The 22,729-nt window shown below is 46.0% G+C and overlaps 1 protein-coding gene across 21 annotated transcripts in view; it reads left to right on the forward strand.

The window, feature by feature from the left end:
* LOC105282675 (disks large 1 tumor suppressor protein) overlaps positions 1 to 22,729 on the forward strand; it is a 452,432-nt gene that overhangs the window by 382,298 nt on the left and 47,405 nt on the right. For 19 of the 21 annotated variants that reach the window (XM_026969150.1, XM_026969153.1, XM_026969151.1 and 16 more), the window contains 4 exons: positions 6,143 to 6,418; positions 8,555 to 8,767; positions 11,551 to 11,713; positions 13,595 to 13,733. In XM_026969150.1, the coding sequence (XP_026824951.1) occupies positions 6,143 to 6,418; positions 8,555 to 8,767; positions 11,551 to 11,713; positions 13,595 to 13,733 (791 nt within the window). The remainder of the gene's footprint in view (positions 1 to 6,142; positions 6,419 to 8,554; positions 8,768 to 11,550; positions 11,714 to 13,594; positions 13,734 to 22,729) is intronic. The other 2 variants (XM_011344848.3, XM_011344862.3) reach the window with 1 other exon arrangement.

Here is a 22,729-nt window from a genome sequence, read left to right on the forward strand (position 1 = left end):
ATTCTCGCGAGGCTCGGATTACTCTTGGCGTTAATTCCTCTTAACACGCTCCGGTTCTCGCCTTTTAGCCGCGCACGTTACTTACGTTACGTGCGGGTATTGTATGCAGACGGTACCCGCTAGACCCGGAGAAGGAAGTATTAAATTTAGAAGATTGCGCAAGTCTCCGCGAGCGTGTTACGCTCTTCTTTACTCCCTTCTCGCATTTCAAAGTAACAAATCATTTTTCTTTTCGGCACGCTTTCATGTTCATGCAAAACACCCCCGAACGCCCATACGTAGCTTGTACAATAAATCGAAGCATTTATCCTTTTTGATTAATTTATCGCCAGCTGGAGGCTTTTCCATCCCGTGAATCTTCAGATCTCCGAAAAACACAAAGAGGAGACTCGCTCCTTTATGCTACCAGAATTCTCGGCGAGGATTTAAGCGGACAATGGGCGGCGATTACTTTCAAGGTCGGCGTAGCCTGAAATCCGCTCTACTTGCCGCGCGAAACGCGCGGCTATCTTTATCCGTCGTGGTTGGAACCGGCGTACAAAGGCCGACGAATATAGCCGGTTCCGACACGGCAAGAGCGGGATGTTAATTCGAAACACGCGCGGCCCCGATGACGGCGTGTACACCGAGCCAAGTTTCCAAGCTCACGGTGTGGCCCTTTCCCCAGCGGCGGGAGGACGGTAGGGAAAACGGGAGTTAAAAATATCGCCTTGCGTGAAAATACGAAAGTGACGATACGCAGAATGGGGCATACGCACGCACGCATGAGATATTTTAACGCGCGTGCGTTTCGTAAGCGCGAGCGGAGGCGTGCTTCTTTCTTCCAGCACGCTTTCCGCGCCGGGCCGATTACATTGACGTAAGATTGCTCTCGGGAGCGGTCAACGAACGATCGGCGCAGGATGCTGTATGTACGTGGCCGTCGATCAAAATTCGCCACATCGCCCGGTTAATTCCGTCCTCGGCGACGGCGGTCGTGCCACGGCGCTATCGGGACGCGTGCCGCGTTTATTTCCACGGAGAGCCGGAAATAGCCAGCGCGCTCCGCCCGATATTATAATAGCGATGACTAGCGCGACAGGGGGGCACGACAGGCCCCGCGCGAGTACGCTCCGCCGCGCGACCGGATAACGTTACTTCTTGTCGGAGCGAGCGGCGAGCGCGCGTGCGACGGAAGCCGCAGTTTCGCGTTTCCGCGCGGCCACGTCGTACTCTCGCGTGTCGTGAGAAAAAAAAACGCGTGCGTAGTTCTCGTTCTCGGTCTTAATCTTGTTTCACTCAACGCGTAAAGACGTGCTGCGGATCGCATAAAGCTATTTTGGCAGAAATTGCAGCCGCGAACGTTATTGTTCTGGTTTCGAATCACAAAAGTGTCTGTTTCTTTTTTGCCGTGAAATACACATCAAACACTACGTGTTACAGCGTGTGCCTTCGAAATCCCAGGAATGATTGATTCTGGATAAAAAATCGACGTCGACATCTCGTTGTTGTCGTCCGAGGAGGACGACACGCACATTCGCGCGTAAAAACGTAAAAACGCGCGCATGTGCGCCGTATCCGTGCGCAGAAGAGGCAAAAATCGTCGCCGATGAATAAAGCGAAGACGCGGCGTGCATTATGTAAACCGCATAAATCTATCGTCGCATATAACACAACAGGCCGAACGTTCTAACTGCAGCAACACCAGCTTGCTATTCGCGAAATCATTCGCGAGACGCTCGTCGTCACGTATAATCGGATCGAGTGGAAGTGGATATATCGGTGCTGCTAATTTCTGCATCTGGGATCATCTGCGATGGCGTCGAGGTGGTCCGCGTAATGCGGATGATGAGCGCCGGCATGGCCAACCGGATCCAGAAAATGGTAATTAATGTAATTTAGTACGGCGCGTGCGAGCTTCCATGCGGCGTGATTTACGACGATCGTAAGCCCTTTAATGGTTCCGGAACACGCTCTGTTAGGGTTGATTCACACTATCGGTCCGTTCATGGTCCGATCAAATATTCTTCCATTGTTTATAACATACGTATTCGCATTATGGGTAACTCTCAAGTCTCGCTCATAATGTGAATATGTTCGTTATAAAGAAAGGAAGAATATTTCATCGGACCGTGAGCGGACTAAAGGCCTCTTTACACATATCCGTGACGTGTCAGTGCCGTATTCGCTCAGTTTTATACATACATGTTTTTATACTAGTATTTATACATGTCCGGCGTAGTAACATATGCAAATCGACACGGCACTGATACGGTACTGACACGTCACGGATATGTGTGAAGAGACCTTAATAGTGTGAATCGAGCATTAAACTAGCATCAGACTATGCGCGATTCGTAATTCGTAATTTGTAGAGATTTATTGGACATTCGGGAAAATTTGTTATTCGTCAGTGTAAACCTTCCACACTATTCGCGATTCACATGAGTACATCATTCATAATTCATAGAATAGATTGATTCGTAATGATTCGCGTCCTTTGAGTTTCGTTAAAAAATCGCTCGGCTAGCAAATCAGTGTGAATGGCGAATCGACGAATTTTCCCTCCACATTATTCATAAATAGACGAATTATTAATTACGAATCGCGCATAGTCTGGCGCTAACCTAAAAAATTAAAATTATTAAAAAATCTTGTTCTTTAAGCTCTTGTGCATTCCTGAGAAAGGTAACGTCCTAACGAACGAACTTTCGCTTAAAGAACGAGATTTTTTTTAACAAAATGACGAAAAATTATTGGTGCGGTCTCACAGACCACTAGTAGAAGGTGGATTTCGTATACTACCCGTTGAGTCGAGGTTTCAATGGGAAATCGAAGACTGTAGGACTAGTCGTAGGACGCGGCAATGAGTAATCAGCATTAAATGTACAAAATGATTTTAATATATAGTAATTCGTACAGTTGGAAACACACCAAGGCATGCGGTGTAGATGTGACTATCGATGGCGCACGGAGAGCTCCGATAATTAGCGCGGAGAGTGCTCGGAATTGAGCGAATAAAGTACTCCGAGTTTTTCCGAATTTTTCCTGGCGAAAACACGCCTCTTCCAGACGACAAACTTGGCAACTCTGATTTATCTGGGTGCTTTCTTCATGGTTCGGCTGGGGCGAGCACCCGAATTCGTCTTTACCCCGGTGACACCGCGTGAAATCGGAAGCAATTAACTGAGACGTTGACGCAATCGCCCGAGGTAACGAATCGTTTCCAAACATGCTCGTTTATCGTTATCGTGACTTCCGCCGTTGCGGTTGCTTACGACCGCTCGAGGAAGAAGCTCGGGCAATTAAAGAAGGCGAGGTCAGTTAATCAGCAGTTTCACAGCTCCATTTAATAATTTATTCCTGCTGTTTATGCCTCGTAGCTCTACGAGATCAACTCCACAGTCTAACGAATTACGTAATATGTATCAGATTTATCATAGATTACTTATGTAACACGGAACTCGAGATTACCAAGTCCGCTTCGTTACGATCCATAGAAGAAAACGAATCGCTCTCTCTCTCTCTCTCTCTCTCTTGAAAAAAGTAACCATTTATAAAACGAAAAAATCATCACCTCATAACTTGAATAATTTCGATCATTTTCGCAGCACAAGCACGGTGCGCGCCGAAACGCCGCGCAGGAAACACGCAGGCCAATTAATCGGCGCCGCTAACGAGCCATCAAACAAATTCGGTGAACGTGGCGCGAGAACGTGGATTCTCTCTCTCTCTCTCTCTCTCTCTCTCTCTCTCTCTCTCTCTCTCTCTCTCTCCTTTCTCTTCCCCTCTCCACTCCCGTTCGTGCGATTAATCAGCGCGCGGCTGCATAATCGCGCCGCTAATCGCCGACTAATTCCCGCGCAGACATAATTGCCGTAACGTCGACGTTGACAGGCGGACCCGCATCGTCGCTGGCAACGGCGATATCGGACGTAGGCATGGATAGACATGGTGCGGGACAGAGGGTTGAAGGGGGGGGGGGGGTAACAGAATAGCATAATTCCGGCACGATTAATTCGCGATCCCGCAATATGCGCCGGGAATTGCCGCATTGCGTGCGTCAAATCTGCCTGGCGGTGGCTGTTCGTCTCGATACGCGCGGCGGCCGCAAGCGGATCGGAATGCATCCAGGAATGAATTCCGATATGCTTGCGTGCTAGAGATCGAGAGAGAGAGCGCGCGAGGGAATACCGCTGCACGCGAATCCTTTCGCCTTCCGTAGCATCCGGCCGTTTATACTGCAACGGATGCGATCGGAATGGCACGCACGCGGATAGACGCATAATTGCACGATGACGACCGAGTCCGCTCTACGAGAGAGGCCTTTAAAGCTTGCACTCGCACCGTATCCCGACCGAGACGTGAGTGATTAAACGCGCAACCCCATAAAGTGCACCCCCAATGTGTATTCGGCGACCGACAAGTTCAAATCACGATCGTGTCGATGGCTTCAGGGCGAATCGAGTAACGCGTCCTTTATTTCTGCGAAAACGATCCCTCAGTTCGCTGGCATTGGAGAATTAGCACGTGGATGAGAAATAGGTGGAGCAGATATTTAGTGAGACACCTGACTGCAGATATTAATATCAATGCAGTGCGGCGCGAGCAAGTTCTTCGGGCACGAGAACAAATTTTGGTGCATTAATTTGCGTATTTATCACTGTATCGCAGGGCGTCTCGCTGAATGGTATCGTTCGCTCGTATCGTAATTGTACGAATACGAATACGTATATCGTAACGCGCTGATACCTCTGGGGATGTACAATGCGTTCCACCGCGCGAGAACATGCCCTCTAACACATTATCCTACGGCTTAGTTGGCTTTTGATCCGATTAAAATGGTTTTGCATGCTCTAGTGGATTGTGCATAATTGCATTGCGCGATCGCGCACGGGAAGAACCTTTAGTGTCTGCTCTCCTGCCGGAAATCCGTGTTATTTCATTAGGCGTACCATCCTCCGGGAATCACGTTAATCGTACAAGTTTTCCGGTACTTGCCGCCGCTAATTTAATTAGTTTACATTAGTGGCCCACGTTTTGCTGCCATTGGTATCGTAGGAATTGTCCGCGCGCAATCGTAGTCTTCCGCGTTAAGCTCTCTCAGTTACTTGTTTGCGATTATTTCATTTACGATACGAGAATCTCACCTATGCGTTTATGCGAAGAGTTTCTCCGAATGTCCCTTTCCTTCTCTCTTTCTCTTTTTTCGAGACTGATGTTTTGTTCCCTATCTATTAACTTTGCTTTGATGTACCCCGACGTGCGATTTAAAAGCGCGGAAGTCGCCGAAACTGCGACTGCAAGACGCCAGGCTTCTTTAATTATCCCGCCATTATGGAATATTAATACGGTGTCTCGTACCGGAGTTGCCGAAAGTTGATTGCACGACGAGTCTTTCAGACCGGTAACGAGCTTCTTGGCCGGTAACGAGCTTCTTTGCTGCCACGCCTCTCGGAATTTTCCACGTGCGTCAACTTATAACGAGATAAAGTTCGCGCGGAGTTTATCAAGAAACATCCTCGAGTCTTTCACCGTCAATCGGCTACAACTCCAAACGTATTAATTCTGCTCGATCATTCCGGATCACCGGCATCTTTGAGTATCGGTTGCATTTAAATCTTTCTTTATCTATCTACATGTACGCGAACAAAGCGCGTTGTTACTCGACAGAATAGGAACTAGCATCTTGATGTACGGGCGCGATGGCTGGCACTGAGTGCCTAAACGGTGTGCTCTCTGTCCCCGCACAACCATCATCGATCCAGGGGACACTGTACGACCTAATCTACTCCCATGTGAAGCTCAAAATCAATTAACCGCTTAACCCCTCTCTCACATATGGGAGAGCTTAAGTCCTCCGCGCAATTAGGCTTTCGTGGCACCTCGCATCTCACGTAGATTTCTACTGATCTTGGACTCTCGCCAGACGAGTCTTTTCTTTCCACGAGAGTCAGTATATCCTTCGATCGTGATTACTATAACGCTGTACTGAATCGCGCAAACCTTACGCTAGCTTGCGAGGAAGCAAGGAACCTTCAGTTCCAAGCTTCTTTTGTAGATGAGCCAAGTTCATGACAACAACTCATGACTTTGCTGATAACATGTAGAGTCGAGGAAATGATGCGAATAACGCCACGTGCGATGATATTTCTGGTTCCAGGTGAACGGTGATGATGACTGGGAGTACGAGGAGATCGGTTTGGAGCGGGGCGGAGCGGGGCTGGGCTTCAGCATCGCCGGCGGCACGGACAATCCGCACTACGGCAATGACACCGCCATTTACATCACCAAGCTCATACCGGGCGGTGCGGCATCCGCGGACGGCCGGCTGCGTGTCAACGACACGATACTGCAGGTGAACGACGTGTCCGTTGTCGACGTACCGCATGCGGCCGCCGTAGACGCGCTCAAACGGGCCGGCAACACCGTCAAACTGGTAAGTTTCACCCTCCTCTCAACCCCTCGATGTCTGCATCGATGCGCGCTAGTTACTCGTTCCCGATGTGTCCGGACCGCTTGTTCCATCGACGAGCGCTTCCATTCTGGCGATCGATCGGTGCATCAATCGAGAATTTCACCAATACAGTGCGCATTACTCTCCACGTGTGTCTCCGAAAAGAGCGTCGATCGCTTGAGTTCGATTTGATGGACTGTAGCTGATGGATGTTCTGATTCAAACGTGCGGGTACGAGTGGAAGAGGAAACGATTGGTGCCTCGATTGATTATTTTTGATTGGTGATATCTAATTGTACATGATAATGTAGATTATCGTGGATTACAACATCGAGCGGGAAAATGCAATTAACTATCGGTTAACTGATGCATTAAACGTATCGTACCGTATGGCACCGTACGCGAACTGACGTATGCAAATGCCAAATCCGAATTTAATTGAATTGCACGCGCGTTACACCGCCGGCACATTGTTACTACGATTGCATATGCCATATCATATGTGCATCTCAAGTGCGCGGATTTAATTGCACGACGAATGTGTCGGGAATAATTGAATTGCAAATGTTGTAATGCGCGTGATTTCTGCCGTTAAATTCGTATATGCATATTCAATCCCTGAGCTACCCGCCCCGATAGTTGCTGACCGAGCACTTCATTAATTGTTAATATTAGTCAATCATTACCGATACATTATCGACTGCTTAATGGCATTCCATTTGAAAACGTAAAAAAATATTCCCAATTTCTTCATCATAGCCGACTGTATCCTCGATTCTAAATTCGTATCGCTCCACACCGTTTATTCACGTGGTTTTTACATGATGTTATTATAAGCATACGTTTATCACGCACGACTCCTACGTAATCTCTTCTCTCGCTTCGAATTTGTTCGCTTCGTTAATATATCTCTACGATTCTTCCCTTTTTTTCGACTCTGTGAGTTTCCCGGCGACATTTTGACTTCTGAAAAGTTCCGCGAGATTGACGGCCTTCCCCGGATTCCATATTTGTCATAAAGATGCGTCGAATATCTTCGGCTTACGTTTGAGGAAAGTCCCGGAGCGACGATCAGTCACCCGAGCCTTTCGAGATTCCTGTAGCCCCGGCAAAGTCGCCGAGGGATGAGGGAAAGTTTCGATGGGATCGTTCGTTACGTGCTTCTCGGATATACGTTAATGTCACCCTCAGAAAAAATCCCCAGGTGGATTGTCGCTTCCCTCGCGGCGGGAAGGAAATCGATGGTGCTTCGATGTAGAAATCGTAGATCCGTAAAAATCCATCTCGTTCTCGTCGCAAAGACTTTAATCAAGGATCTGCCTGGATGAAAGCGTTTCTTCCGGGATAGCGTTCCGCGTTGCCGAGACAATTAGGCAGAACGTTAATGTGGATGCCGTTACAGTATTTCGGAATAACAACTATTTGGAATAATAACTTTTTCAACGACCATCGAAGATTCTCGAGGTACTCGAAGGTTTGCGCGAGTCAGCATCCGCACGCGTTATTAACCCTTCTATAGCTTGAAAATAACGATGCGGAAGGCATAAAAGCATTTACGGGCGAACCATCCTGGATATTATTATTCCGGCATAAAGTTTGCTGCGCGCTACCGCCCCCCGTGACGCGTAAATGCATCTTCGAGGCGGAACACACTCGTGGAGAACAAATCCGATTTGTAAATCCGGATTTATGGAATTGCCTCGCAAGTTGGCGAATTTCACTCGACGAGACGCGTCAATCGGGAACAGCATGGCATCACTTTCCTTGCCGTGCTGAATTTAATTAACGCCCGTCTTAGCAGTGATATAAACGAGTCCTTAAGGAGAATCGGCGGCGCACAGGAACAAATCCACTATATAAATCTCGCCGAGTAAACGAGAGCAGTTTGAAATCGGGGATCGGGCGGGCATTTAATTACGTGGATTCATTGTTACACCAGAATGAAGGAGCACGTGGAGCTATCTTTCCTCTGATCAATGTGATTTCTTGGAACGAGACCGCGACATCGATGTCACGGTTTAAATTTAAACGGCGGAAATTGTACGGGGAATTTACACGTTTTTCCTTGTCTTGCGAGCTCGCGCTCAATTAACGTTGTGTTCGCGCATCGATTTTCAGTACGTACGCCGACGGAGGCACACGCAGCTGATGGAGATCGAGCTGATCAAAGGTAACAAGGGCCTCGGCTTCAGCATCGCCGGCGGTATTGGCAATCAGCATATACCGGGTGACAATGGGATCTACGTGACCAAAATCATGGACGGCGGGGCTGCCCAAGTGGACGGTCGTCTCGTCGTCGGTGACAAATTGGTGGCAGTCAGGAACGCTCTGGTAAGCGGATATTATATAATACGTTAAGCCATGTACACAAGCCGCCCTCACGTCGTTTTTCGTCTTGAATGTCCAGTATTTATGCGCCACAATTTTCCCAGATCGAATTATGATTGCGGTAGATGTGGGCCATGTTGGAGGATGTAACGTCGCGACGAGAACGACGATTAGTCATGGGGCAAATAGATTGGAGTGCCATAAGCTCGTTTGCGTGGTTTGCGACTCTCCGTGGTCGGAGAGGAGCACGTGAGAAAATGAAGTTTTGCGACCATTTTTCATTTTAGAGTAGCGACCGCGTGCGGGATCACCACCGCCATACACACCCTTTCGTGACATTCGCTCTCCCTCTTTGCGCAGCTGGGGAGATAAATGTAGATGAGGAAATAGATTACACTGCTTTCTGAAGCTTATGAGTAATTGATCGAGCCTCTTCCCGAGCGATAACAATCGCTCACCTCCGGAAACGAGGACGATTGCTTCGTAATGACGCGCGTGCCACGTGTTCAACACGTGTGTCACTTTTTTTAGGTGCTATTCAAATCCGGATCAATACCCAGAGTTATGTGAGTACGAAAGTAATCACGTATCTGTATTATACGGATCAAAAGTCTCGCCCTTTTATTATCTTTACAATTTTATGGAAAGAGTAAATGGAACTTGCGGGCGAGTTTTATCGTCAAAATTATTGAGAGGGCATAAAGATATCTGACTTTTACTATCGTCTGTGTCCAATAAATATTGATGAGACCTCACTGTAAATCTTCCGTCGACTTTTAAATAAGGTTTCCAATAGAAAAAAGTATCCCTCGCTTCGAAAACGCGGCAGATAAATTCCTGCTCGAGAAACGCGCGCATCTCTAAATTGCCCCGAAAAAACGAGTTGCGGCATCTGCATCCGGCCGAGCTCGGAAACCGTTTCGAGTTTTATAATTACTCCCGAAAACTTTGAGCGCGCCGAGAAACTAATTACTGTTCGATCGATCGATAATTACGCGATGCGGGAAAATAAAACGTGAACGGCAAAGTTTCACAACATTCCCGTAAACAAATATCGATTGAAATTTTTACGTCGGAAATTTAATCGAGTTCTCTCTCCCTCTCTCCCTCTCTCTCTCTCTCTCTCTCCTCTCTCTCTCTCTCTCTCTCTGGACTCGATATAAATTTAAAAATTTTATAATCCGATAAAATTCCCTGCATAAAACGATACATAGGATTACCAAAAATATCGCGCTTTTTTCAGCAATCCCGAGAGACGTGCCGCACATTTCCTTTATCGAATTATAAAATCTTGGAATTCGTAACGAAGGGTTCGAGGGTAGATTAAGACTCGATTAAACTTTCTCAGTATCAACATTTCCAATCATCGTGGGCCTCATTTTGATCGAGTGGTAATGCAATCCCAAACACTTCAAACATGTTAAAATCAAAATTATTTTTTGTAGTCGTGTTATCTCGTGGAGAACGGACAGAAATTCGCACTATATCACGCGTAAATGAATTCTAGGATGAAATTTCGCGGGGGAATCGAGTAGCTCGAACCTCGATTATCTGTTCTAGTGATAATAGTCAGCAGCCACTCTCGAGATAGCATGAAAAGCCGAGCACCATTCAACGCACCTTCGCAGAGAGAAAAAGAGCCCGCCTATCGATCGTACGCGCGCAGTTCTGCATTTCACCCTCCGGCGACAGTCATAAATCAAGCCGGCTGACTCGTTCGGCGGCTTTAATCGGTGCTTTTTTTCTCTTTCACGCAGTTCCTAGGAAGGAAGAGACGTGCCCTTAAAGACGGTGAAATCGCCGAAGCGAAAAATCGTAGACTAGCGAACGTTGCTGACTGTATATCGCTGATGAAGGAGCTATCAATTACTCTGGCAGCGCCTTGGAAAACCTAATCTACTTTTCTCATCCGTACTTAACCGCTGGTTCCCCGAGAATGAGGATGCTCGATCTCGCTCGCCAGTCGTTGCTTCAAAATGTGAAATCTGCTCGCTCTTGTATCTTGTTCCTCTAACTACCACGTGTGTGACTTGTTAATAATATATTTTTTACTACCAAAGGGAGAGAGATATCTTCAGTTGACATCAGTTGACTGCTTCAAATGATTTATCAAACGACTTATTAAAATAATGTAATGATTAATTTAGTTGAATAATAATTTTTTTAGTAATTAATTTATTTTCAAATTCGCCATATAAAACAATATTTATGTTATTATTAAATTAGAAATCTATCGCATGTTTGCTATACAATTTAGAGCGGCTCGCTGCGTGTCGCCTTCCCAGTTTCCGCGCTAGACGTCTTTCAGCGTGCGTCAGTTCAGTAATAATCGCGACCGATTGCCTCTTAGTGTCTTGGGGGAGACAACCACAGCGAGTGCACGGAGGAGGTAACGCTTGACAGGGGAAATTGAACGGGGAAAATCAATTATCGAAGGCTCGCGTCACCGCGATCAAGTCGTTTGTGTGTGCGTCGCACGACTCTATACCGAGTTCGTGTCTCGTGAACAGTCGCTTCCTCGCCGGTGGCTCGATAAAAAGAACGTAAAAGTAGGCCAATTCCCGAGCAAGTGAATAAAACACGCGCGAATTAATATCGACATCGAGCGTGAAACTGAAATTGATCTGTATGTTACGTCGTATAAATAATTTCGTTAAATTTCGAGTTGATCGGAGAACGTCTCGAATAATTTTCCTTCCATTTGGTCGCCAACATTATCAATGTTAACGATGCACACGACTGAGCAAATGCAGACTCTGCTAAAACTGGGGCCGCGTTGGTTCCAGCAGGGCGATAAGAATCTGGAGAACGTGACACACGAAGAGGCAGTGGCGACTCTGAAGGCGACCCAAGATCGCGTCGTGCTTCTAGTTGCCAAGCCGGAATCTGGAATCATACCCCCACCTCCGCCCCCAATAGCGACGGACAACTCTTTGTCGCCTCAGCCACGTAAGTCATCAAATTTTCGTTTTATGCATGCATGTTATTATCGAGTAAAATTGAAACACGATGAGGAAACTAGTAAAGTAATAATTTGGCGCGGAAAAATTGTGATTCAATTAATTTGTTCAAGAATAGCACATGTGCGAATTTCGTTAAATTAATTAAATAAATTTCATGAATAAAATATGACGTTTTAATGTACATTCTCTTGAAGGTGCTTCGATCTCATTAATCTCGTGTAATATGTATAATAAATCCCAGATATATATATATATATATATATATATAAAATAAATCCTGGAAAATAAGTTTATTAATAATTAATGATTTCATTAAAAATTATGTGGTCTCGAAATATCCGCTAAAACCGAATCCGAAACGGGATCGAAACAAATATATCGAAAATTCCGAGTGCAGCATGGAATTTAACTTTCTCCTCACTTCCGCTACCGCGTATTTTTCCATCGCGCGCGCGCACACACGAAATTTCGTTCAAAATAATAATTACGGCGTCCCTATTAATTATTCAAAGCCGCCGCCGCGACGCGCTGAAATTCAGATGAACCGCGATTTTCCGTGCTGTCTCCGAGAACCCTTCGCCACCCCTCCGCCCTTTTACCCTTAGTGGTTCCGCGTCGGTGGATGCGGAAATGAATTTTTGATCTCCGCGAGTCTTCCCCCGTCAGCCGGGCTTTACCGACGATCGGGCCGTAACTTATTCATCGATCTCGTAAAACGGGTCTCGTAAAATCGCCTGGAATCGCGCGAGTGGTCTCACTCTTCCGTCCCTTCTTCTTCGTTCGTCGCGCGCGCTACGAATGCGGGGCACCGCGCGCTGGAAATGTCTGATCGGGGAAATCTCGAGAGTGCGGCGTTAAAATTCGATGCCACGGAAAAATGCGCGGGGGTAATTCGGAAAGGAAGAACAGTCTTCTCGACTTTGCTTCCGTGAATTAACGGGATTCTCGTTGGTGTATTCGTACGCGAAGATGGTAGCAGTATATCGGAGCATCGTTGCCTTTTATATGATAAAGTCTATCTCGAAGGTTCACCCTCGCGAGATGGCGAACTGTCGCGGCTGTATATCTTGGCCTCGACGATATTTCGATATTTATTTTCCTGCAAACCGGAAAAGTCGTGGCAGCGCGTAGTGTAAGCAGCACAGTTCACCAATCCGCTGTTCACTGGAAAAAGCGGGCTTGGCAACGGTGGTTTGATGCCGTCTGAATTCAAATTGCCTCTTTAATGCCGCGGCAGATCGGTGCCCCGCGGGATTATCCGAATATTTGCTTTAATCTTCAGGCACAGTCGGTGAATTTCCCGGAGAAGCCACCTCGACGCGAATAAACAAGCCCGCTCTGGATTGAAATCAGTATTTTCTACTCGTCGGTTTACTGTCAGCTCTGTTTTCATACGATACACGAGGAGAGATACATAAAATTTCATCGAAACGCAGCAAAGCCATTATTGTAATAATAGTCATAATAAATTGAATTATGTCGCGCGCGCCCGCGTTGCCAGTGACAAATAAATTTAAATATAAAATAAAATACCTCACAGAAGATTGTAATAAAGCGTGCATAAACGAATTCTGTTCGATTTATGAAATTAAACCATAATTTTCAGTAACAATTTAACGTTTCGCGCTTCTCAAAAACCGAAAAACAGAAATATTAAACATTACATTTTTCAATTTATCGATTCCATAGCTGCAACCACATGTTTCTCTTTTACATTTGCATTCAACCTAATGCACGATCGTCAGTTATCCCAAATATAAACTTTTTATTTCATTTTTCCAGATATTATGTCTATATCATGGTATTATACATATATGCATATGCATGTACTAATAATGCACAATCCTTTCGATTCGTGTGTCCGCAGGTAAGCAAAACGGGTCCGTTTCAGCGCTGGAGAACAACACCGCGACGTTACCGTACTCGCAGGAGTCACGTCATGCTTCTTCCCTCGCCTTGCACGGCACCGGAACACCGCGGGCCGTTTCCCAGGAGGACGTATCACGGTGAGTCCATTTCGCCTTGATATTTCTTACGAGGCTCTCTATGCTCTTGAGCCAGCTGTCCTCGATCACCCTCCGCCGGTCCTTTTACGAAGATTGCGGCGCGCAATATCTCCGTTACCACGCGGTTTCCTCTCCCACGAGCGTAAAACAGAATCTCGTCGGTCACGTCTGATACTCTCGAACTGCATCGGGCTCTCGCCCTCGTTTTTCGGTCATCCTCTCACCCCTCGTCGTGCCCATTTGCCGTACGTGATTTTATTTGACGTTGGTATTTGATAAACCGTCGTCTCGATAACGATCCGTAAACTCGCGAAAACTCGTGAAGCGATAAGCTGCTGGTCGCGCGTTACCGATTCGTTGCACTCGCATCGAACGATTCGCCGATCATGAATTAGCAAAGCGCAGTCGCGCGATGCAGGCCTCGTCGTGCTAATTTCTAAAGTAAACCGAGCGAAACGGATAGATTGCATCAAAGAGAGAGGGAGCGATTTCGATGGTCGACGCGCGGCACGAATCGGCGACGAAGAGCAAAGGGCTTGCGGTGGGACCGGTACGCGCGAGCTAATTGCCGATGGATTAAGGGCTTATCGAATCGGCCCGGCTGTGCCCCGCTGCAGGTCGGATTGGTCCAGATACGTTACGTATCTCGGCTAGAAGCTTACGCGCGCCAATTCGGTTCCTGCTATTGACCTGTCCGTTCGTTGTTAACCGTTCCCGAAGGCTGCGGATGCGCGCACGAGGCTCCAACATCGCCATGTAGCCGGGATTGCCCGGGTTAAGGTTGTCCCTGGACGACCCGCGTGAGCAGAATAGCGAATTAGACGAAGCGGAGATGAACCTGGGGATGCAACGCAGCGTTTCGTTTCGTTTTGACAAATCTTGCTCGTTTGATCGCTTCGTACTCTTACAATTTTTTCGAGATGCTCTTTGCATTAAATTGTCGTTACCAGTTTATCCGTGCTTGATTTCTTCGTTTCGTGCCTTGATTATATGTGTGTTCTTTTTTCTTTCTTTCTACATGTAATATCTATCTATCTATTATATCTATCTTTATATATGTAGACAATATTCGATGAAGAGATGCAAAAAATATCTCTTTCGCAATGCTCCATTCTGAAAAGTAGGAAAAGTTATTATAACAATTGAATACAAGGCTTTTACGGCGCCCTGTATCCTTGGAAGTGTTTCGGAGAGATTTCTTTTCTGAAGCACGTAACGCAAACCTGATCTAATCTAATCTAATCTTCCAGTCACTCCTTAAAGAATCCCACCGATGAGAATGGAAGCCTTCGTGTGGTAGATTATAGAAAGTTCAATCGTGAGGAAAAGATGAGGTAGCACGAGGAGGAACTAATTGCACTCTTGACTAGTCCGCGCCGGACTGCCGGGAATCAACCCACAGTTGAGCATCACCATGAATGGAATATTTCATTAAGCCAGCTTGCCATGAGAGTTTCGCGCACCTGTTTCTCTACCGGACCGCCTTATTCGTTTTTCGAGCCCGTATAAACTCAGCCGCTGCGCTATTTCCCGATATATATGCACTATAAATTCAAACGCCAGCCCAGCACTTCCACGTTTGTCGTTGCTTAACGACTCTATAATCACGCCCGTAGCGCGAGCAATTCTCGGAGATCAAAGCGCCCGCCGTTACTATTCCATTTACTTGGGCGTCATGAAATTTTCCAAGTTGCACGAGACAACGTTCCAATCACGAAAAAGATGGAAGGAAACGCATGGATTCGCAGTGGAAGAGTTTCCCTTCGTGCGCAAAGATTTGGTCGTCGATTAAAAATTGCGGCGAGCTGGCGCACTTGCACGTTTAATTAAACTTCATCAACGTCTCCTATCGAAGGAGAAAGAAAGGAGACTCTTCTCCTCGTTGTGTCATCTCGGGACATCGAGTCTTTCCGTGGCATCGCGTTACGTCGAAGCAATCGCGAAAAGAACGAAGCCGAGCGACCCTGTCCGCGCCCAGTGGGCTATAATTTTTATCCCGTTTGATTGGAGTACTCTCGAGCGTTGATTGGCAGACTCGTCTTTGTTGGCCGCGATTTCGTTTGACGTACGCGTCCGCAGCTTCGAATCTTCCCCTCGGTTGAAATATTTCTCTCGTTTGTTTTTTTCGTCGATGCGGTGCGGTGCTCCGGCCGCGCTCGCACTAGCTGCGAAACGCAGTTACCTTTTTTTATTGCGCATCCGCGACGAATGTTCGTCATGCATCCACAAATGCGTGCTTTAATTATTCGTGCTGGATATTGCGAGGATATCATAAAACGTTATTCAATTGTGGTAAATTGTGTCGCAAGCTTTTATCGGCGATCGGAAAGATTTGTCATATTTATCCACGGCCACGTTTTCTCACACGATCGTTGAACAGAATTTAACGGACGAATAGTTCGATGTTATATAAAGAATTCGCTTAGGGATCTGGATAGTCTGTCAATTATAGTCCCCAATGCGAGGATATCAATTAGCTCTTTATACATGTATGTATATATGTATATAATTCCCAAGAGATATAACCCACGATCATGTATGCACGCGAGTGGACACATTCGGGAGTACTGCAGCGCCATGTAACGCCGTAGCTGCATCTCTGAAATGCGGGCCAAGGTTGCAGCTGGCCCGGGTCACGAGCGAGCTACCGGATCCGACCAATCTCGTTTATGTGATGCAGCATCCCTTCCGCATCGATCCAAATGCGTCGTACTGCATCCTCGCCAGACACTGCCGAATTCTGCTCATCCCAAACAACGATGAGACGACAACGATCACAGCTGCTCGTCTCTTTGACTCAAGAATTTTCATTGCTTAATAAGAAGCAATTGGGAATCGGATTCTGATCCAAATAACAAAGAATTAGTTTCGGTTCGGATAAATTCGTCTAACTTGCGACTTGTCAGTCACAGCGCCATGTGTTACCTTGAATTCCGAAATCTGACTTTCTACAAGCTTGAAAGAAACGACTTTACTTTACGATCTTTCAGAACTACTTTGTAAATCGCTCGTGAGTTGCGACTTATCTCATCACGAATGCTTTGTTTGGCTTGTTTGGCTTTTGATAGTCAAGAACTCTTTCGTAACGCTGACTCATTGTGGCGCATGATGGGGCAAATTTAATTTCTGCTGTGGCTCTTGCCCTGTTCCGGCAGGAAACGTGTTCGGTTCAGAACGAGGCAACCCGCAGAAACCGCGAATTCCTATGGTGTCCAAAAAGGATGTTATGAAAAATTCATCTGGTTACTTCGCACTTAACGAATCTACTCGAATAGAGCCTATATCCCAATTATTTTTTTTTCTTTATATTGAATATTATTCTGTTTCATTTTATTGTGTACTCTGCCGCTGCTATTTTGTCTTCTGAGAATGTTACATTTTACATATTTTTACAGCCCTCGAAGTAAAAATTATTTCTATTCTAAAAGATCGCATCACCGAATTTATGGAACGATGCGAATAATCGTCCTTGACAGGCATTTCAAAAAACCCTTAACGTTCCATCCGCGAATTTCATTCTTCACAATACTCGCCGGAAACCGGAAGCACGTGTAGTGGGGATTAAGAACACTCTCGCGCGCCGAACAATTTTTAGGGATGCGGAAGCGGTGCTTTTACATCGGAGAATAATGGATTTCCCGGCGCGAGATGATCCCGCATTATCTGCCAGGACGACGGACTTCCCTCGGGAAAGCCCCGCGAATTTTTCTTTTTCCTCTTCCCTTTCCCTTTTCTACATCAGTCGCGACACCGGGAATCGCTGCATTGTTCACCAGTTCACGGGCTTCACGTGGATTTTCGCGCGTCGTGCTTTTCTCGCAGCGCGGAACAGTTGACCGCGCATGTTCCCGCAAATGGCGAACGTTTTCCGCTTCTAATCCCCGAAATGTTCTCTCGCTACAACATAACTGAAAAAATCCTCTCTTCTTTTTATTGTATCGTTTTTGTTTATTGTTTTTAAATTGGATGCTGTTAATAAATTTCTCTTGCAGTTATCCGCGTTTTTTTTTATTTATAAGTATTTGTTTTTAATAATCTAATAAAAGAATGCTGCTTATATAAAGCGTTTATTTCTTTTTCTTTCAATATTTTTCTATGATTCCAACATTCTATCATTCAACATTCTTGAAATGACGTCGTTGGAACGCAGGTAATAATAGAAAAGGTTTCTTTGCGTAAAGTTTGCGCAACGCTCTTTTCCGTAATTAAATCAACAGTATGCTGAAATTTATTTAAACCCTTCTTATGGTAGACCGTTCCCGTTGCAACTGAAATAAATTTGTTGCACAGCACGCACAATGCATGCACCTTTGGACCGTGCCATCTGCAGCGAAATACGCGCTTGCTACCGCGCAGCGGGCACATTTGCACAGTTTGTTTAATTTACAGTCCGCGACCCAATTCCCGACCATTCCGTATAATGTATCGTTTGTTGCGGCACGACCTCTGAAGAGCCGTTGTCTAGGAAACGCGAGATGGCGAGGCGCGCTTAATATGACCCGTAAAAATTTAAACACTAAATGTTTCCTCAGAATCGGAGACCGTTCAGCCTGCAGAAAGAAACGGTCTCTTCCGTTCTCCTTTTATTTACCACGTTGCAAGTAATCACATTGTTCACACATTCCAATTTTTCGTGTAAAGAAGCACTCGTACGAATGAAACGCGAATGAATCCGCTTATCCTGCTCAAGATTGAGATATACAGGGTGTTTCAGAGCGACCGTATCAGGCTCTTTCTTCGAAAAATATGCATTTTCATGAAAAATGTTTTATACAAAAGTTGTAGGGTTTTAAGTGGCGCATTACGTAGTAGTATTGGTATGACCTTGAATGGCATTGTTAAAGATACATGAAGGTCACCTTCAATTTCTTAAATGGAACCCCCCTTTTTTATTGCATATTCTGATTTCCCATCGAAAAGTAAGTAACTTTTGTTCGAAACATTTTTTTAAAAACGCCCTCCTTATCCAGAAAACTTAGGTTCAACCTTTGGCGGACCAATGATAATAACTCGCTTTATAACAGACACTGAAGTTGTTTGTTAGTATTTTACTGTTTACCGTCAGCATTAGCATTACGTAGTAGTATTGGTATGAATGACCTTGAATGACGTTGTTCACTTTCTTAAGAAAGTGAAGGTGACCTTCACGTAACTGTAACAACGTCATTCAAGGTCATTCATCAATACTACTATGTAATGCTAATGCTGACGGTAAACAGTAAAATACTAACAAACAACTTCAGTGTCTGTTATAAAGCGAGTTATTATCATTGGTCCGCCAAAGGTTGAACCTAAGTTTTCTGGATAAGGAGGGCGTTTTTAAAAAAATGTTTCGAACAAAAGTTATTTACTTTTCGACGGGAAATCAGAATATGCAATAAAAAAGGGGGGTTCCATTTAAGAAATTGAAGGTGACCTTCATGTATCTTTAACAATGCCATTCAAGGTCATACCAATACTACTACGTAATGCGCCACTTAAAACCCTACAACTTTTGTATAAAACATTTTTCATGAAAATGCATATTTTTCGAAGAAAGAGCCTGATACGGTCGCTCTGAAACACCCTGTATATTGATCTCGCGCGCGTAACGGTCTGTACCTTAGCAAAAAGAAAACCTATAGTATCGATGTCGAGAGAGACTTATCGTGATCGGTCAAAGGATCGTGATTCCTCGTATTTCGCTGAAGCGGTCGTTTGCCGCCGGTTGCCTGGCTAGCTGGCGGTTTTCGGTCGACTAACGAGCCGGCGACCGGAAGTGCCGGTGCAGAAACGACGGCTGTAACGGACTCGCGTCGTCGAGTCCACGGGCCAATAAGTCTTCCGGTAGCGGCGACGCGTGGTGTGATAACGCTGGCTCAGCCGTCTCGACGTCGTCGCGACGCCGCCAGACGCCGTGAGGGGTTTGAGAAGAGAAGAGAAGCTTCTCTCTCTCTCTCTCTCTCTCTCTCTCTCCGAAACCACGCCGGCGTCATTTAGCGTTCGCTTTCGCGGTCCGGCAAGATTTCGCGTATCACCGATGTCAGCGCGCGCTTTCCAACGGCGCCGAGTCAGCGTGATATTCGTCCCCGTACTTCTCTCGCTTCCGCTGCGTCGATATGGGGTAAAATGGTCGGAGATTTCACCCTGGCATAACCGGGAATGATACCACCCGCCATACGCGAGGTGGAGGGAAAATTCAGAGATGAGGAGAGCATTGGAAGAGCGGATGAGAGAGCAACGAAGGAACAATGGTATCTCTCGTTTAATCCCTCCGTTATCCGAATTATCTTCGAAAATGATTCCGTACGTAGAGATAAATTAACCGAACAAAAGAATGATAAGTATTTGTAATGTATCGGAACGTGATGATTAATAAAGGAGAAAAATACAAACAGCAACAATTGTCAAGATAAAGTGTTTACTTCATCGCTCTTTTGTTTTTGTAAAACTTGTAAAACTTGCAAGATTTTTTTCAGTTATGTAATACTATCAGTTGATTATGCACGGTCGCGCGTAAAACCACATCAAAGCTCATTTTTTTAAAACGACCCATGGAAGCGTCGTTGAAACTCTTCAGCAACGCAAGTTTTACGACATGCGTAAGCATGCCGTTCGTCGACACAGTAAAGTTAGCGGATTATCGCCGGGGCGGTGAGTAGCCCGGATACTCCATTAGCCAGCTGGAAGTTATGTTACAAGTAACGAGAGGAATGATGTTCCGCGACTGCGTTCCTAGAGGAACGAGACGTCGTTTGATTTGTCTCTCTCTGTCTCTCTTTCTCCGCGAGACCGGAGATCAAAATGCGCTTCGCAAAAAAATGTACCTGCATTTTTCCGCGACGATTTCTCCCGGCAAAGCTTACGTGGGGAGAGAACGTCCGCTCGGAGAAATTGAAAATTTTCCAGCTCGAACCGCCCGCACGTCGCGGAAATTTCCTGATTTAATTTCATACGATGCGCGAGGCACCAGCCGCGGAAGTTGCGCGGATGGGTTTCGACGTCCGTCGCCCGCAGCGAGTCGATCGTAAAACTCGATATCCAGATCTGAAGGCGGAGAAAGAGAGAGAGAGAGAGAAGAGAAGCGAGCGAGGGAAAGAAAAGGAAAGAAGAGGATTGCTGACGGACGAGACGGCAAGGTTCAGGGAGTAAAATGAAACGTGTCGTCGTACCGGCTAAAAACCAAGCAAAATGGATTCCAGGAGCCAATTAAACTTGCACGATCCCGGAAGCTGCTCCGCAACCCTTCTTCGATACCGCTCGCTCGCATCTCCACCGCTGCGTCCGCCAAAGTTCTGATGGGGGACCGGGGAGCTCCATTTTATTTTGCGTTTGTCTTCGGAATTTTGTCGAAAGAAACCTTCGCGAATCACTTAGCGTATGTGCTTGCACGCGACGTTCGTAACAGGTTTCTTTTCTCACAGTGATCGACCCTCCGATGCACAATCGGATGTTCATCCTTTCATCATTATATTCTGATGAGATTCAAAATAAAATAGCATAATGAGACATTGTAGAGATATGTAGAATCACGATCGTCGAGAGACATCAGAGGGTAAAGTGATTAACAGATATAATAAATTATACACGCATGCATAAATTAGCTTACTGAGTAGATTTTTATTTGGAGCGCATGCATTTATTAATCCGAGAATGCAATGGGAGCAACGGTTATTATCGATTTGTATTAAAACGATGTCGTATGTAATAATGTAAATTTTCGGGGGATAATGCGGTTATAATACGCAGAAATAAACAGAGCACACAGGTAATATCGATAATCAATGACTGCACAATTAATAACTGCACGCGAGTGCGAAGACAGCTATGTGGCATAAACGGTACATTCGCTACCACGTTTTAGACAGCTGATATTTATCTCACGGTCCGCAACTTTGTTTCTCGAGCTCACGCGCTATCATGTGTCCTTCACGAGGACAGAAATTAGTTCATTTATCTTTCCGCCCCGTCTGTCATGACGTCCGTCTTCCCGTATCATCCGCCGCTTAACTCCAACAAGACTGATCCTCGCGAAGACTGCTATTCTGTCATATTATTTCGACGTGTTCTTTTTGCACGTTCTTCTTTCCCGGCTGGATAAGAGACCCGTCAGTTCCGCGGAAAGCTTGCAATTAAATCCTCCGCCGAGGCGAGTGCGACTAATCCGGAAGTCCAGCATCTTTTTTCCGCAAAAACACACAGACGCCTACATACGTACGCCTACGTGCGCGCACATACACGCTGCGAGAAGACAGAAAACGAGTGGTCGACGTTATTAATGGGCGTCCTCCTGTCGTGAACCGTGGACATCGCGAATTAATCAAATCGCCCGGCGTTGTCGCGTCCCGCGACGAAATTGGGTCATGGTGGTCTGGCCCTTGCTCTTTGAAGCTGCTCTAAGAAACTTGATCGATGGTTTTTCGCGAGAACGCCGGCGGCTCGGGCCACTGTGCGACACTCGAGTCATTTTTTATGGGCGCCGCTCGCGATCCGCTGATGCCACTTGAAAAAACGTATGAAAAGCGTGTGAAACGTCCTCGTACTCGACTTTCCTTTCAGAATTTCAGATTCACGCTGAGAGAACCATCATTTTTTATTTCGCTCGTTTATTCGTTACGTAACATCCAAGTAATTTTCCTGCCGCATTACATTTGTTTAAGTTTTAATGGAGACTTTTAATTGAAACGAAATAAATTAACCGTTTTACTTCGCGTGGACTAGGACACTTCTTCGTTTTCAAAAAGCTACGGTAGCGATTTTTCACACGATTTCCCGTGATTCTCCTTCGAAAGGTCGGTCTATCGTTTCCGTTCTGATCCATAGATATTGACTCGTATGACACACACGAGAATTCCACGAGTGCCATCCCTCTGACATTCGCGAAATGAGAGCTTTGCTGCGAGAAAGTCCCATCTCGCGAGTGTCGCAGAGAGATCCTCCTTCGTAACGAGCTCTTTTTCTTCATCATCCGATTCCAAGCCGATACGGAAAGGTCAACCTATTCTCACAGAAAAGTA

Source organism: Ooceraea biroi, chromosome 4 (genome assembly GCF_003672135.1).
Source record: "Ooceraea biroi isolate clonal line C1 chromosome 4, Obir_v5.4, whole genome shotgun sequence".
Taxonomy (NCBI): Eukaryota; Metazoa; Arthropoda; class Insecta; order Hymenoptera; family Formicidae; genus Ooceraea; species Ooceraea biroi.